Consider the following 14,650-nt stretch of genomic DNA (forward strand, 5'->3'; position numbering starts at 1 on the left):
GAGTGGTAATAAAGTAACCACATCCTACCCCCACTTCAAAATGTAAACGTGGTTTATTTAATGCCTTTTATCCATCACAAAGCACCCATTCCTTCCCAGCATCCCCCTCTTCCTAGAAAACAAGACGCAGCGTAAGGCACGTGCACTGTCCACATGACGTCAAGTAGGGTCTTTAAAAACAAAACTAAGCAACAGTCTTTTCAGCAGCTCAAACTGCCTCCCTCTCTAATGTTCAAAGAATGATTGTCCCCACAAAGCACAACTTGGAGAAGAGAGTGCTTACATTAGAACTGTGAACCACCCCACATGCCAGTTCAAAAAACCAAACCAAACCAATGACTAAGAAACCCAGCCACACAGGTACAAGAGCATAATTCCGGAGTAATGAGACTAGTCCATAAATTAAAAAGAAGACAAGACAAACCCGCCCCCTCCTCATCACCAGGCCTCCCCCAAGTCGTCAATTCCTTGCTTTTGTTCTGTGAGTCTTACAGAAGAGTCTAGGCTCCGAGCCAGCCCTTTGCCCCAAAGTCAAATACTCCGAAGCCAAAGTTGGGTACTTTGCTTCTCGGAACCCTCATTTGGACTGATGGACGGCTTCTGAGATGGTCACCGGACACAACGTCTTGGCTGTGGGGCCCCTGCCTGGTGTCCTGCATCTGGGTCTCTGGAGTTCTCGGTGGGGAGGTGGGGAAGGCGAGGGGGTCTGAGGGTGAGATGGTAGGTGGAGATGCTGCTGATCCTGCTATAAATACTCCAGCTCCAGGGCGTGCCTCAGTGCCTCCAGGTCCGCGTGGCAGGATATCCGCCAGAAAGGCATATTGTGCTGAAACACAGAACAGCAGCCACAAGGTTACGCCCCTGCCCCCGTCCCTGGATCCCACGCCCATGGTTAGATGGCATGTGAGAAGTCAACCCAGTTAAGTCTAGCACGTGGGGACTTCCCAAACTATGAGGCACTTGACGTTGCTGGCAGACCCACATCCAGCCAGTACCCACCAGTATGGTCGACCATTTCTATTCACTCAGGGCCTGCTCTGACGGGCTCATCCAGCACTGCCCAGCGTGTTCACTGTTGGACCCTCTTGCCTCCGTTGGTACTATCGTGGTCTTAGGCGGTACACTGACATGGTGTTAAATTGTACAGTGGGAAAGCGATTCCTTTTTAAAAATCTGTTCTTGCCTGGGCACTGTGGCCCATGCTTGTAATCCCAGCACTTTGGGAGGCTGAGGCGGGAGGATTGCTTGAGGCCAGGAATTGGAGGCTGCAGTGCTCTGAATCCTGTTACTTCAAGAAGAAAGTCACAGCTCGGTGCTGGAACCCCTCCCCAACATTTGTCAATCTCCACTGTGAACAAACAGAGCTGGTCTTGGAGGGTCTTGAGCAGGCTCCTGTAGCTATAGCCAGGTCAGGATGACACTAATCTGTTTTCTTCATAGCTTTTGTTTTTACCTTTTCCTTTTCTTTGCAGCAGGTGGTACTTGCTTCAAGTTATTGTCAGGATGTGGAGTTTTTTTTGTTTTTTTCTTTTTTTTGAGACAGGGTATCCCTCTGTTGCCCAGGCTAGAGTGCAGTGACATGATCTCTGCTCACTGTAGCCTCAACCTCCCAGGCTCAAGTGATCCTCCTACCTCAGCCTCCCAGGTAGCTGGGACTACAGATGCATGCCACCACATCTGGCTGATTTTTGTATTTTTTGTAGAGATAGGGTTTCACCATGGTGCCCAGGCTGGTCTCAAACTACTGGGCTCAAGTACTACTGGGCTCAAGCGATCCTCCTACCTCAGCCTCCCAGGTGGCTGGGACTACAGATGCATGCCACCACATCTGGTTGATTTTTGTATTTTTTGTAGAGATAGGGTTTCACCATGGTGCCCAGGCTGGTCTCAAACTACTGGGCTCAAGCGATCCACCCACCTCAGCCTCCCAAAGTGTTGGGATTACAGGCATGAGCCATCGTGCCCAGCTGAATTTCGTTTCATTAATTTTTTTTTAATTTTAGAGATGGAGTCTCGGTTTGTTGTCCACGCTGCAATGCAGATCATGGCTCACTGCAGCCTTGAGCTTTTGGGCTCAGCTGATCTTCCTGACTCAGCCTCCTGGGTAGCCAGGGACATATCTAGATAAATAGGAAAAAGGAAGGATGCAGGACAAATTGTGTGTGTGTGTGTGTGTATATATATATATATATATATATATATATATGTGCATGTATATGGAGGAAAGAATGCTGGGGTTTCTCAGTAGTTTAAAGGATAAGACTACCTTAGGAAGAATGTAAAGAAATCATTAAGGCAGGTGTAAATAAAATGTCATGGGAGCCAGCCAGAGGAAGCAGTCTCTTTTTTGGTAGAAGTGAATGGGGTGGGGATGTCTCAGGGGAGAAGAGGCGCATGAGACCCAGACCTTGAAGAATGAAGGAGGAAGCCAGGCGCGCTGACTCACACCTGTAATCCCAGGACTTTGGGAGGCCAAGGTGGGTGGATCACCTGAGGTCAGGAGTTTGAGACCAGCCTGGCCAACATGGTGAAACCTGTCTCTACTAAAAATACCAAAAATTAGCTGGGTGTGGTGGTGGGCACTTGTAATCCCAGCTACTTGGGAGGCTGGGGCAGGAGAATAGCTTGAACCCCGGAGGCGGAGGTTGCAGTGAGCTGAGATCGCGCCATTGCACTCCATCCTGGGCAACAAGAGTGAAACTTCAACTCAAAAAAATAAAAAATAAAAAAAGAATGAGTGCTTCGTAGTCAGCAGGTCACTGAAGGGAAGGGCATCCCAGGTTGAGCATCCCTGGGCGAGCAAAGGAAGACATATAAAGGTGCAAGGGGCAGACCCCAGTGGGGTGTTCTCACAGGTCACAAACACTTATGGGGCATTCACTGGAGACTCAGATAAACCCACAGTTAAGAAATAAACAAGATAAGTTCATCTCCTGGCAAGTGCTGTGAAGGAAACAGAACGAGAGATAGGGTAGAAAGCAGCGATGTCTGTCTACTTTTGAGAGCTGGGTCAGGAAAGGCCTCTCCAGGCAGTGTCATTTAAGCAGGCCCTGGCAAAGATGTGGGGGAACGTGGGGGCAGGTAGAAGACACAGCAAGTGCAAAGGCCGCAGGAAGGTTGAGCTTGGAATGCAATGCTCATTGCTGCACTGCATGGCTCTTGGCACATAGTAGGTGCTCAAGAAATATTTGTAGAAGGAATGAAAAGAGGAAGAGAGGGAGGGTTTAAAAAGGTAAGTTTCTCAAGCAAAGTGCTCTGAATGTATCCTTTTCTCTTTGTTCTGTAGTTTCTAAATAATTCCCAACTCAAGGGAAGCAGAAAACCATCTCCTATGGGAGCAGCTCTCATCTCTTCAGCACCTTCTCACTGCCCTAGCATTCCCACCCTGCCCTCATCCTGGCCAAGCCTTCCTTTCTTTACAAAGATAGATTCTGGTTGTCACCTGGCCAATCCTGCCCTATTTAAAGAGTGTAATTTTGGCTGGGTGTGGTGGCTCACACCTGTAATCCCAGTACTTTGGGAGGCTGAGGTGGGCGGAACACCTGAGGTCAGGAGTTCGAGACCAGCCTGGCCAACATGGCAAAACCCCGTCTTCACTAAAATTACAAAAAATTAGCCAGATGTGGTGGCTCATGCCTATAATCCCAGTTACTCAGGAGGCTGAGGCACGCGAATCGCTTGAACCCGGGAGGCAGAGGTTGCAGTGTGCCGAGATCACGCTACTGCACTCCAGCCTGGGCGACAGAGCGAGACTCTGTCTCAAAAAAAAAAAAAAAAAAGTGTGATTCATTTTTCTGGGAGAGAATGAGCAAAGGTGGAAGAAAGAGAATGTTCCAGCTGCCTTTACCCCAGGCTTAAAGACTCCACATGCCAGTGGATTCATCACTCGTGGAGAGGCGGAGACAAGTGACCCACTAAAATGGAGATATTAACAACACTGTCAGCAGAAACAGGCGAAGCCTCTGGTCCTGCAGCCATATTTCACACCGCTCAGGTATCCGGTGGCCTGGGCTAATGACTTCCACGTGTCAGGCTGAGAGAGTGGCTGGTGGACAGCGTTTCTCACTAACGTTCTAGGGCTTCTGCCTCAGACACTGGGACTTTCACGAGAGCTCTGTGTGTGGCGGGTGTGTACCCAGTCTTCTTTGGCGGACTCTACTCTTGTCTGACTAGCTCAGGGGTGAAAACCAACTGTGTTTGAAACTGTAAGTCCGTCTCCTCCCTGCCAGGCGTTTGGAGCATGACACAGGCAGGTTTGCATGTGCCAGATGTGTGACCTTAGGCAAATTAACCTCTCTGAGTGTCAAACTCTGTCATCTATAAAATGGGGTGTGGCCGGGCACACGCCTATAATCCTAGCTTTCTGGAAGGCCGAGGTGGACAGATTGTTTGAGTCCAGGAGTTTGAGGCCAGCCCAGGCAACATGGCAAAACCCCATCTCTACCAAAAAAAAAAAAAAAAAAAAAAAAAAAAAATTAGCCAGGTATGGTGGTGCCTGTCCGTAATCCCAGCTACTTAGAGGCGGAGGTGGGAGGATCGCTTGAGTCCCGTAGGTAGAGGCTGCAGTAAGCTGAGATTGTGCCACTGCACTCCAGCCTAGGTGCCAGAGTGAGACACTATCTCTAAAAAAAAAAAAAAAAGAAAAAAAAAAAAAAGGGATGCAACGATACCCACTTTGTAGGAGTTTTTGGAGGACTGAACACAATGGTGATGTTAGCAATAAAGTTATGGTGGTGAAGGGCATGGGGTTAGGCCAGCACCTCCAGATGCCAGCCCACAGCCTGGCCACACACCAGTGTGACTGACCCTGGCAGCTGCCCTCAAGATCCCTCTCCCCTTCTCTCTCAGAAAGAGCTCATTTCTCAGCGGGGCTCATGGCGGCTGACAATAGAGACTGTATCTTCCAGGAAAGCGGAGGAGCTTTCCAGGTGGAGGGAACAGTGCCTGCAAAGCCTTCTAAGCCCCTCTCTCCCGAGGCCCTCTCCCAGGACCCCAGGGCTTCCCTCTTCTTCTGGGTTTCATCTGCTGAGACCCTAAACATTTTTGCATTTCCTTGGGATTTGCTGCCAGGCAGAGATGGGGGAAACCAGGTCCCCCTAATTAAGCTCTCTGACATTAACAATCCACTTCCCAGGCCTCTGGGTGGGGGGTGGCAGCCTCTCTGGGGCACTGTTGACAGGTCCAGACCCAGGACTTTGGCAGCTGTTTCTTTTCCAAGAACAGAGATGTGGCCACCAGAACCCCCCGCCCTCTCCTCATGGGCCCAAGATCACAAATGCAGGATTTTCTTTTTCATTAGCTTAATGCTGTCTTTATTAACTGGGAAGGGTTCCTGGAACATATGATCAGTAAGTATTAAATAAAACACACACATGTGCACTGGCCCCCCACCAGCCTGCCCCGTCGGAACGTCTCTAGGCTCCCGAACAGTTGTCCCAGAAACAATCCAGGGCTACCAGGGGCGGCAGCCAGAGGCAGAGAGGGGGATTTGTAGAAGGAAATTACTCAGGATGCTTCTGCGATTTGCAAATGGAATGGACCGGCAAGCAAGGAGCCTGGGAAGGAGGACCCAGCCAGCCACGGGGAGTGGTGGAAATCTTGGAAGGAGCCCTGGTAAGGCCACGAGGGGTGCTCATAAGAGCAGGAAAACGCAGTTGGAGAGGCGGAAGAAGTACCTTTTTTGCTCCTTGCTCCTCTTCCACACCATCACCGATCACCACGTAGACAGCTTTTCTGCCGAATCTCTGCATTATCCTCTCGAAGCAGCTCTCCTTCCCTGCAAGCACACAGGAAGGGAAGAAAAAACGCTCTGTGAGGACCCAGACTGCAGCCAATACCCGCTCATTAAGAGCTCGGTGCCTGCAGCTGTGCTCCCAAAGGCCCGGTATTCATCATTTCGTTCTTGAGCAAACTTCTGAGGTCAGCACTGTTGTCGTCCCCCCGTGAAGGACGATGACAGCCGGAAACACAGTGAGGGTCAGTAGCTTGCCCAGGACAACACAGCAGGAGGAGGCAGTGCAGGGCTTAGAGCAGGCTCTGGAGTCTCTGCAGCTGTCCGATGTAGAAGTGGCCATGGACGCACAACCATCTGAATGCACTTGATACCGCTGCGCTGGAGACTGTTTTTTGTTTTGCTTTGTTTTGGTTTGAGACACTGTCTTGCTCTGTCACCCAGGCTGGAGTGCAGTGGCGCCATCTCAGCTCACTGCAACTTCCACCTCCTGGGTTCAAGCGATTCTCCTGCCTCAGCCTCCTGAGTAGCTGGGATTACAGGCACGCATCATCACACCTAGCTAATTTCTGTATTTTTTAGTAGAGATAGGGTTTCACCATGTTAGCCAGGCTGGTCTCGAACTCCTGGCCTCAAGTGATCTGCCCGCCTCAGCCTCTCAAAGTGCTGGGATTACAGGCGTGAGCCGCTGCACCCAGCCAGGTTAACCGTTTTTTAATTTTTATTTTATTTTTGAGATGGAGTCTCCCTCTTGTTGCCCAGGCTGGAGTACAATGGCCCAGTCTCGGCTCACTGCAACCTCTGCCTCCCGGGTTCAAGCGACTCTCCTGCCTCAGCCTTCCGAGTACCTGGGATTACAGGTACCCACCACCACGCCCTGCTAATTTTTTTATTTTTAGTAGAGATGAGGTTTCACCATGTTGGTCAGGCTGGTCTTGAACTGCCTGACCTCAGGCAGTCCTCCTGCCTTGGCCTCCCAAAGTGCTGGGATTATAGGCGTGAGCCATCGCGCCTGGCCATCTTAACCATTTTTTTTTTTTTTTGAGACAGAGTCTCTCTGTGTTACCCAGGCTGGAGTGCAGTGGCGTGATCTTGGCTCACTGCAAGCTCTGCCTCCCGGGTTCATGCTGTTCTCCTGTCTCAGCCTCCTGAGTAGCTGGGACTACAGGTGCCCGCCACTATGCCTGGCTAATTATTTTGTTTTGTATTTTTAGTAGAGACAGGGTTGCACCATGTTAGCCAGGATGGTCTCGATCTCCTGACCTCGTGATCTGCCCGTCTTGGCCTCCCAAAGTGCTGGGATTACAGGCGTGAGCCACCGTGCCCGGCCCACCTTAACCATTTTTAAGTGTATAGTGCATGGGCAGGTGCAGTGGCTCATGCCTGTAATCCCAGCGCTTTGGGAGGCCGAGGCAGATGGATCACCTGAGGTCAGCAGTTTGAGACTAGCTTGGCCAACATGGTGAAACCCCATCTCTACTAAAAATACAAAATTAGCTGGGTGTGGTGGTGCGCACCTGTAATCCCAGCTACTCAGGAGGCTGAGGCAGGAGAACCGCTTGAACCCAGGAGGCAGAGGTTGTGGTGAGCCGAGATTGCACCATTGCCCTCCAGCCTGGGCAACAAGAGAGAAACTCCATCTTAAAAAAAAGAAAAAGGGTTAAGATGGTGAAAATTTTATATTATTTAATTTTAACCACAATTAAAATTTAAAAAAGAGATTCGAAATAAACCTGCAAAAGTACTTGACATATGCAGGAAAAATGGGAAAAATGAAAAGACAGGATCTTGTTGAAAAATATTCAACAACCATTTTGGCCCTTATTACTATAATTTTAAAATCAAAAGGCACTTTTACATAATGTTTGGCCCTAGAACTTCAGTAAAACCAAAATTGTTTCAAGAAAATGCTGCCAAAGTACTGTAAGTCATTTTTTTTTTTTGCTCTAGAGAAAAAACAATGGAAAAAGTTTCTAATTAAAGATATTTTGGCACGGTGGCTCATGCCTGTAGTCCCAGTACTTTGGGGGGCTAAGGTGGGAGGATTGCTTGAGGCTGGGAGTTGAAGGCTGTAGTGAGCTATGATCTCACCACTGCATTCCAGACTGAGTGACAGTACGAGTCACTCAGCTATGGACTACATTTCCCAGCTTCCTTGGCAGCTACCTGTGGCCACATGACTAAGCTGGGGCTAACAGGAAGTGAGCAGAACGTAATGTGCATAGCCTTCTGAACTTGGCCTTCAAATATCAGACCCACTAGAATGACGACAGGCTAGGACTCTGATTTGACCCCATACATGAGAATAAAACCGTAAGGAATGGTGGAAAAATAAAACGGGAGAGACCTGGGTTTCTGGATATCTTTGAGGACAGGGTCACCCCACCAGCCTGGATCACTCACTTCTGTCTGTTCTACTAGGGAGAAAACAGCTTTGACTCTTTTGCGAGCCCTTGCATTTGGGGTGTGTTTGTTACAGCAGCTTTGCCTGTATCTGAACTCATACAGACACTTTGGAAAACTGTGGTCCTAACCAATTTCTTTAGAAGCAGAAGTTAAGGCATGTGGTCTGTGGGGGCTGTTTTGGGGATCTGAGTCATGGCCATAGGCTAATTCCATCCATTTCCCCAGTGTCATGTTCCTTAAACATCCCATTCCCAGGATGGAAAGCTAACCCTACCCTCCATCCCTGTATCACCCCCGAGGTGTGGCTTCTCCCTACCTGTCTTGGTTGCACTGTAGATGTTCTCAATAGGAAACACAGACCCCAGGCCATATAGCAGGACTTTGGCCAGGGCAGGAATTAGTTGAGTGGTGGTGACCAGCACATTGACACAGTTGGGCCTAAGGACAAAGGAGATTGTGGATCAGAACTCAGAGGGACCACAAGGCCAGGCCTCCTCCTGCTGCATGAGCCTGTAGTTGGCAGGAAATCCGATAGGTTTGGAGGCTGTGGCTGTCATCTTCAGGCATGTTAGGGCCCGAGGATTCTCAGGCTGTTCCTCTCTTATAAGCCTGAAGCTGCCTGACATGGTGAAATGCAGTATGGGGGGAATAGTAGTATGGGGTGAATACTTTTTTTATATAAAAAGCAAATGTTTATTGCAAGGGCCATACATTTAAATAGTTGCAGGTAATGTAAATGAGAGATATGGAAAAAGTGTAGGCCAATAGGGAGAGGTGAGGACTGGAGTAAGCTGGAGCCTGAATGCCAGTTCTCATCTTTTGGGAGAATTCAGAAACCTGGAAACCTGTTGGGCCCTGAAAAGTCTCTGCAGCTACTAGCTCAGCTATGCTCCAAGGTATCCACTGAGCCTTGTGCACTTAAGCTTTATTAAATATTTGGGCCGGGCATGGTGGCTCATGCCTGCAATCCCAGCACTTTGGGAGGCCGAGGCGGGTGGATCACCTGAGCTCAGGAGTTCAAGACAAGCCTGATCAACATGGTGAAACCCCATCTCTACTAAAAATACAAAAATTAGCTAGGTGTGGTGGCACACGCCTGCAATCCCAGCTACTCAGGAGGCTGAGGCAGAATTGCTTGAACCTGGGAGGGAGAGGTTGTGGTGAGCCGAGATCACGCCACTGCACTCCAGCCTGGGCGACAGAGTGAGACTCTGTCTCAAAAAAAAAAATTGGAAAGTGTGCAAGTGAGAATTTGAGGAGTCCAATTCTCCTAAGTGTGGACATGCAGGAGCCACCACTGTTTACTGCAAGAAAGTTCAGTGGCACAGAGGAAAACAGGGGCTGCCACTTGCCGGGAGTTGATGAGGTTTAGTGCCTTCAGGGAATGGGTCAGCCAGAGGTCTGTGAGAGCTTCCAGCTCGGCTCGGAGCTGTAGCCAGGTCTCCCTTTTGGGAGCACCTATCAATCCTGTGGACAAAGGAAATAAAGATGTAGTCATCATACTAGAAAGATCTGGGGGACAAAGGTAGGGAACAGGAATCTAGCTACTGTACCCTGAAGGTTAAAATCAGATGATATCCAAAGTAAACTTCAATCCAGTGGCTTCTCTTAATATTATCCTGAGATCAATAGATTGATAGATTAATCCATCTACTGACTGATCCACCCATCCACCCATCCACCCATCCATCCATCCATCCATCCACCCACCCACCCACCTATCCACCCATCCATTCACCCAATATCTTTCCATCCACCCATCCATCCATCCACCCAATATCCATCTATCCATCCATCCATCCATCCATCCATCCATCCATCCATCCATCCATCCACCCATCCATACATCCACCCACCTATCCACCCATCCATCTACCTACCCACCTATCCACCCATCCATCCACCCAATATCCATCCATCCATCCACCCACCCACCCACCCATCAATCTACCCACCCATCCACCCACCCACCTATCCATCCATCCACCCATCCAACAAAAAATTCAGGAGTGCCTTCTAGGTGCTTGATATTGTAATAGGCACTGAATATACAGATATGAACAAAAATATGCAGATTGTAGAGCTTATATTGTTATGGTAGAGACAGGGGATTAATAACATAAAAAAAAGATGAACACTTTTGAGTGCTTATTATGTGCCGGGTTCTGCTTTTAACATGATTTATTTCATTCTCACAATGACACTATAGGTGGACACCATTTTTATTTTTGTATTTTGAGGTAAAGAAACAGGCTTTGTGATGTTGACTGACTTGCTCACCATAGGGAGAAAATAATGGACACAGGTCCAGCACCCAGGCAGCTGGCTTCCAGAGCCACCCTGTGGGTATTTCTCAACCTGCCGTTCTCTCAGCCTTCAGTAGCTTTAAGATAAAGTTCAAAACCCCCAGCAACATGATCCTGTCCCTACTGAGTTTCATCTCCTGCTGCTGTCTTTCCATTCCAGCCTGGAGGCCTCCTGCTTGTTCCCCAAAACGCCAAGTGGACTCCTGCCCCAGGACCTTTGCACATCTCTTTTCAGAACCTGGACCACTCTTCTGACCTCATCTTCTGCTTTTGCTTGGCTAAATCCTTCACACTCTGCATTTGGGCCGCATCTTTTTTTTTTTTTTTTTTTGAGACAAGGTCTTGCTCTGTCACCCAGGCTGGAGTTCAGTGGTGTGATCACAGCTCACTGCAGTCTCAGTCTCCTAGGCTCAAACAATCCTGCAATCCTTCCACCTTAGCCTCCCGAGTAGCTGGAACTACAGATGCCTGTCACCATGTCCAGCTAATTTTTGTATTTTTCATAGAGGTGGGGTCTTGCTATGTGGCCCAAACTGGTCTTGAACTCCTGGCCTCAAGCAATCCTGCCTTGGCCTCCCAAAGTGCTGGAATTACAGGTGTGAACCTCTGCATCCTGCCTTAAGGCCTCATCTTAAATGTTGTTTGTTCTGGAAGGTCTAACCTGATCTCTCCAGGCTGGGTCAGGTCCCTCTAGTTTATATTCTCCCAACACCCTGTAGCTCTTCTTCACAACACTTCTCACAACTCTAATTTTAAGTGTATCTGTGTGACAATGTGTTTGGCATCTGCCTTGGCCGCTAGGCTATTCACTCTAGGGCAGAGGGCAGGGACTGAGTCGGTCTTGTTTGCCACCATAGCAGCAGTTTCTGTAGCAGGGGCTGGCCCGTGCTTGGTGCTCAATCAGTATTTGCTGAAGGAAGAATTAATTAGGACAAAATGCTGCCTGTGCTATGGAGACATCGTCTTCTCTACATAGAAGACCCCAGTGTCCAAACTGGGCCCTATGTAATCTGGACACCACCAGCTCTCTCATCCTGTCCCGGACTACATGTCCCCCACTCCAGCTATGCTGGCCTTCTTTATCTTTCTGAAAAGTGTCAAACTCCTTTGGTCTAAGAGACTTTTCATTTGCTGTTTGTGGTAGACACTGTTAGTTGCCATCCACTATCTATTTTTTCACTTGTAATTAGTAAAAATATAAATACAAAAGGATCTTCTCATTAGTAATAAGAATCCTGATTTTGGCTGGGTGAGGTGGTTCATGCCTGTAACCCCAGCACTTCTGGAGGCTGAGGTGGGAAGATCACTTGAGCCAGGGGTTTGAGACCAGCCTGGGCAAGATAGGAAGGCCCTGTCTCTACAAATAATTTAAAAATTAGCCAGGCATGGTGGCATGTGCCTGTGGTCCCAGCTATTCCGGAGGCTGAGGTGGGAGGATCACTGGAGCCTAGGAAGTCGAGGGTGCAGTGAGCTGAGATCATGCCACTGCACTCCAGCCTGAGAAACAGAGTGAGACCCAGTCTCAATACATAAATAAATTCAAAGATAGAAGGGGCCAGGCGGGGTGGCTCACACCTGTAATCCCAGCACTTTGGGAGCCCGAGGCAGACAGATCATCTGAGATCAGGAGTTCGAGACCAGCCTGGCCAACATGGTGAAACGCCGTCTCTACTAAAAATACAAAAATTAGCCAGGTGAGGTGGTGGGCACCTGTAGTCCCAGCTACTCGGGAGGCTGAGGCAGGAGAATCGCTTGAACTCGGGAGGCGGAGGTTGCAGTGAGCTGAGATTGTGCCACTGCATTCCAGCCTAGGTGACAGAGCGAGACTCCGCCTCAAAAAAAAAAAATAAAATAAAATAAATAAATAAAAAATAAAAAATAAAAAGATAGAAGGATCCTGAAATCCTGGGCTCCTAACACTGTAGAGTACTCAGCCAGCTTTGGAATGCGTACAGCTCTTGTATATAAGAAAAAAGAATATATTTCTATCTGGTTTAAGCCATTGTTTTTTGTGTTATTTTTTGGTTGGTTGTTCTTTTATTTACGCAGTTGAATATAGCTGAACTGATTGACTCTTTCCTTGTACTGGTCATCCCCCAGCTCTGGGCATTTGGTTATCATTATTAGACTCTCATCTAGAATATTTAGAATACTGAGTTTAAATATCCCTTCCTGAGAGATGGACTCTAGGTCCACTATTCCAAGTATCCCCTGGCCACCACTGCCCACGCTGGGCTCTCTACCATATTCCTCTGTTTCTTCTATAGCTGTGATCATTCTCTGAAATGACTGAATTAAGAATTTAAAGCCGGGTGTGGTGGCTCACACCTGTAATCCCAGTACTTTGGGAGGCTGAGGCGGGTGGATCACCTGAGCTCAGGAGTTCGAGACCAGCCTGGCCAACATGGTGAAACCCCATCTCTATTAAAAATACAAAAATTAGCCGGGCATGGTGGCATGTGCCTGTATTCTCAGCTAGTCGGGAGGCTGAGGCAGGAGAGTCACTTGAACCCGGCAGGTGGAGGTTGCAGTGAGCCGAGATTGCACCACTGTACTCCAGCCTGGGTGACAGAGTAACACTCCATCTCAAAAAAAAAAAAAAAAAAAAAAAAAAAAAAGAATTTAAGTGATTTGCTCACTTACTCATGGTCTGTTTCCTCCACCCATTGAATATTAAACTCTTTGAAAACAGGGATCTTGTTTCTTTTGTTCACCGTTGAATCCACAACCTAGGCCTTTGACGATGGACACATGGGTGAATGAATGAAGAATGAATGGATCTTCTTACTGCTACATGTCCCATCTTCTCATTAGTCTATCAACTCTAGGAGAACACAGGGCCTCTGGTTTTCCTCTCTCTCTGCACCTTCCCCACAGACCCTTAGCTGGAACCCTCAGTGACAATACAAACTTACAAGGCTCAGCACTTTCAGTTGACAAAGGGCTTCCTGACGTGCTGTCTTGTGTAACCAGCTGCCCAACCACCCCTACTTTGCTCCCCGCTGGGAAGTGTGCTTCAAGCTGCTTCCTCGGTGTTTTCCTCCAGGCTTGGCCTCCTTCCCACCTTCCCCAGATAACAACGGTGCCACTTAAGGAGAGCGTATGTGTGTCAGAGCCGTTCTGAGCACCTTTCCTGTGCGAATTCACAACATCCTGGCATGAATCCTTGTGTGCACTGTGTATATTGCAGACACTATTAGCCACCTACCACTGACGCTGGGCAGCATCACTGGCCCCAGTTTATACACGAGGAGGAAACTGAGGCACAGGGAGGTCAAATAACCTGCTCAGAGCTACATGGGAAGCGGTAGAGGGAGGAATGACATCAGGCCAAGGCCCCTGATTCCAACCCCTGCCTCCTAGATGGTGATTTACTAACTATTTTCTCCATCCTGTATTTTGCAGGTGTCTTTCTTCCGAGCACACCTTCTAAAAACACCTGGAATCGCGGGGATCTGTGGTGATCTCTGGACTGGAAGCCACGGCCATGCACCTGGCTCGTTCTGTGATGCAGGAACAGCTGGGATAGTGAGGGGGACTGGCATGCCGCTGGCTGTGGCCTCCTCACCGTCTGATGCCTCGGGTGCTCTCCTCTCAGCTATGGGTGAGTAGAGCAGCCTGACAAAGCCCTGGCATTTCCTGGGCCTTAACCTGGATGGGGAGCAGATGCTCTCTGTTGGCCAACCCCATCCCTGTCTCCCCTAAGTGAGCCCTCCTGCTCCCCTCCTCCCTCCGTGCAGGGCTGGGTACAAAGGTTGGGACTTGACCAGAGCTTGCTCCTTCACTCCTGCAATCAACACACTCACATCTGAGAGGCCACCAAGTGTGGCCCTGAAGGGCAGAGGTGGTGGAGTCGTCCAGCCTGGGACTCCACTGTGGCTCTTCTGCCTGGGCTGTGTGACGCTGGGCAGGTTACTTAACCTCTGTAATCTCAGTTTCTGCTTTTGAGCAACACCGCTGATAAAACCATTTACCTTACAGGGATGCTGTGAAGAGTAAAGGAGCTATTCCATGAAAACGGTGGCAACACTGGCAGAGTGAGTGCTCCATAAACATTAGCTACTGCCAGGACTGCACTTAGCACATGGTCTGCATTAGCACCACAGCCACGAGCACGACAGGAAGTCTGTCCCAAAGAATGGATGGGAAAGCTACCAGGGACAGGGGAAGACACAGAGGAACCCAAGGCTCCCAAGCAAAACTGAGA

General features: G+C 48.9%; 1 protein-coding gene across 2 annotated transcripts in view; it reads right to left on the reverse strand.

The window, feature by feature from the left end:
• Positions 1 to 34: 34 nt before the first annotated feature.
• EYA2 (EYA transcriptional coactivator and phosphatase 2) overlaps positions 35 to 14,650 on the reverse strand; it is a 309,580-nt gene continuing 294,964 nt past the window's right edge. The window contains exons 13-16 of one of the 2 annotated variants that reach the window (XM_025400343.1): positions 9,490 to 9,604; positions 8,454 to 8,575; positions 5,676 to 5,776; positions 35 to 826 (exon numbers count right to left, since the gene is read on the reverse strand). In XM_025400343.1, coding sequence (XP_025256128.1) covers positions 746 to 826; positions 5,676 to 5,776; positions 8,454 to 8,575; positions 9,490 to 9,604 — 419 coding nt within the window. In that variant the 3' untranslated portion in view covers positions 35 to 745. The remainder of the gene's footprint in view (positions 827 to 5,675; positions 5,777 to 8,453; positions 8,576 to 9,489; positions 9,605 to 14,650) is intronic. The other variant, XM_025400344.1, reaches the window with a different exon arrangement.

The sequence above is a fragment of the Theropithecus gelada genome, chromosome 10 (assembly GCF_003255815.1).
Source record: "Theropithecus gelada isolate Dixy chromosome 10, Tgel_1.0, whole genome shotgun sequence".
In the NCBI taxonomy this organism is placed as follows: Eukaryota; Metazoa; Chordata; class Mammalia; order Primates; family Cercopithecidae; genus Theropithecus; species Theropithecus gelada.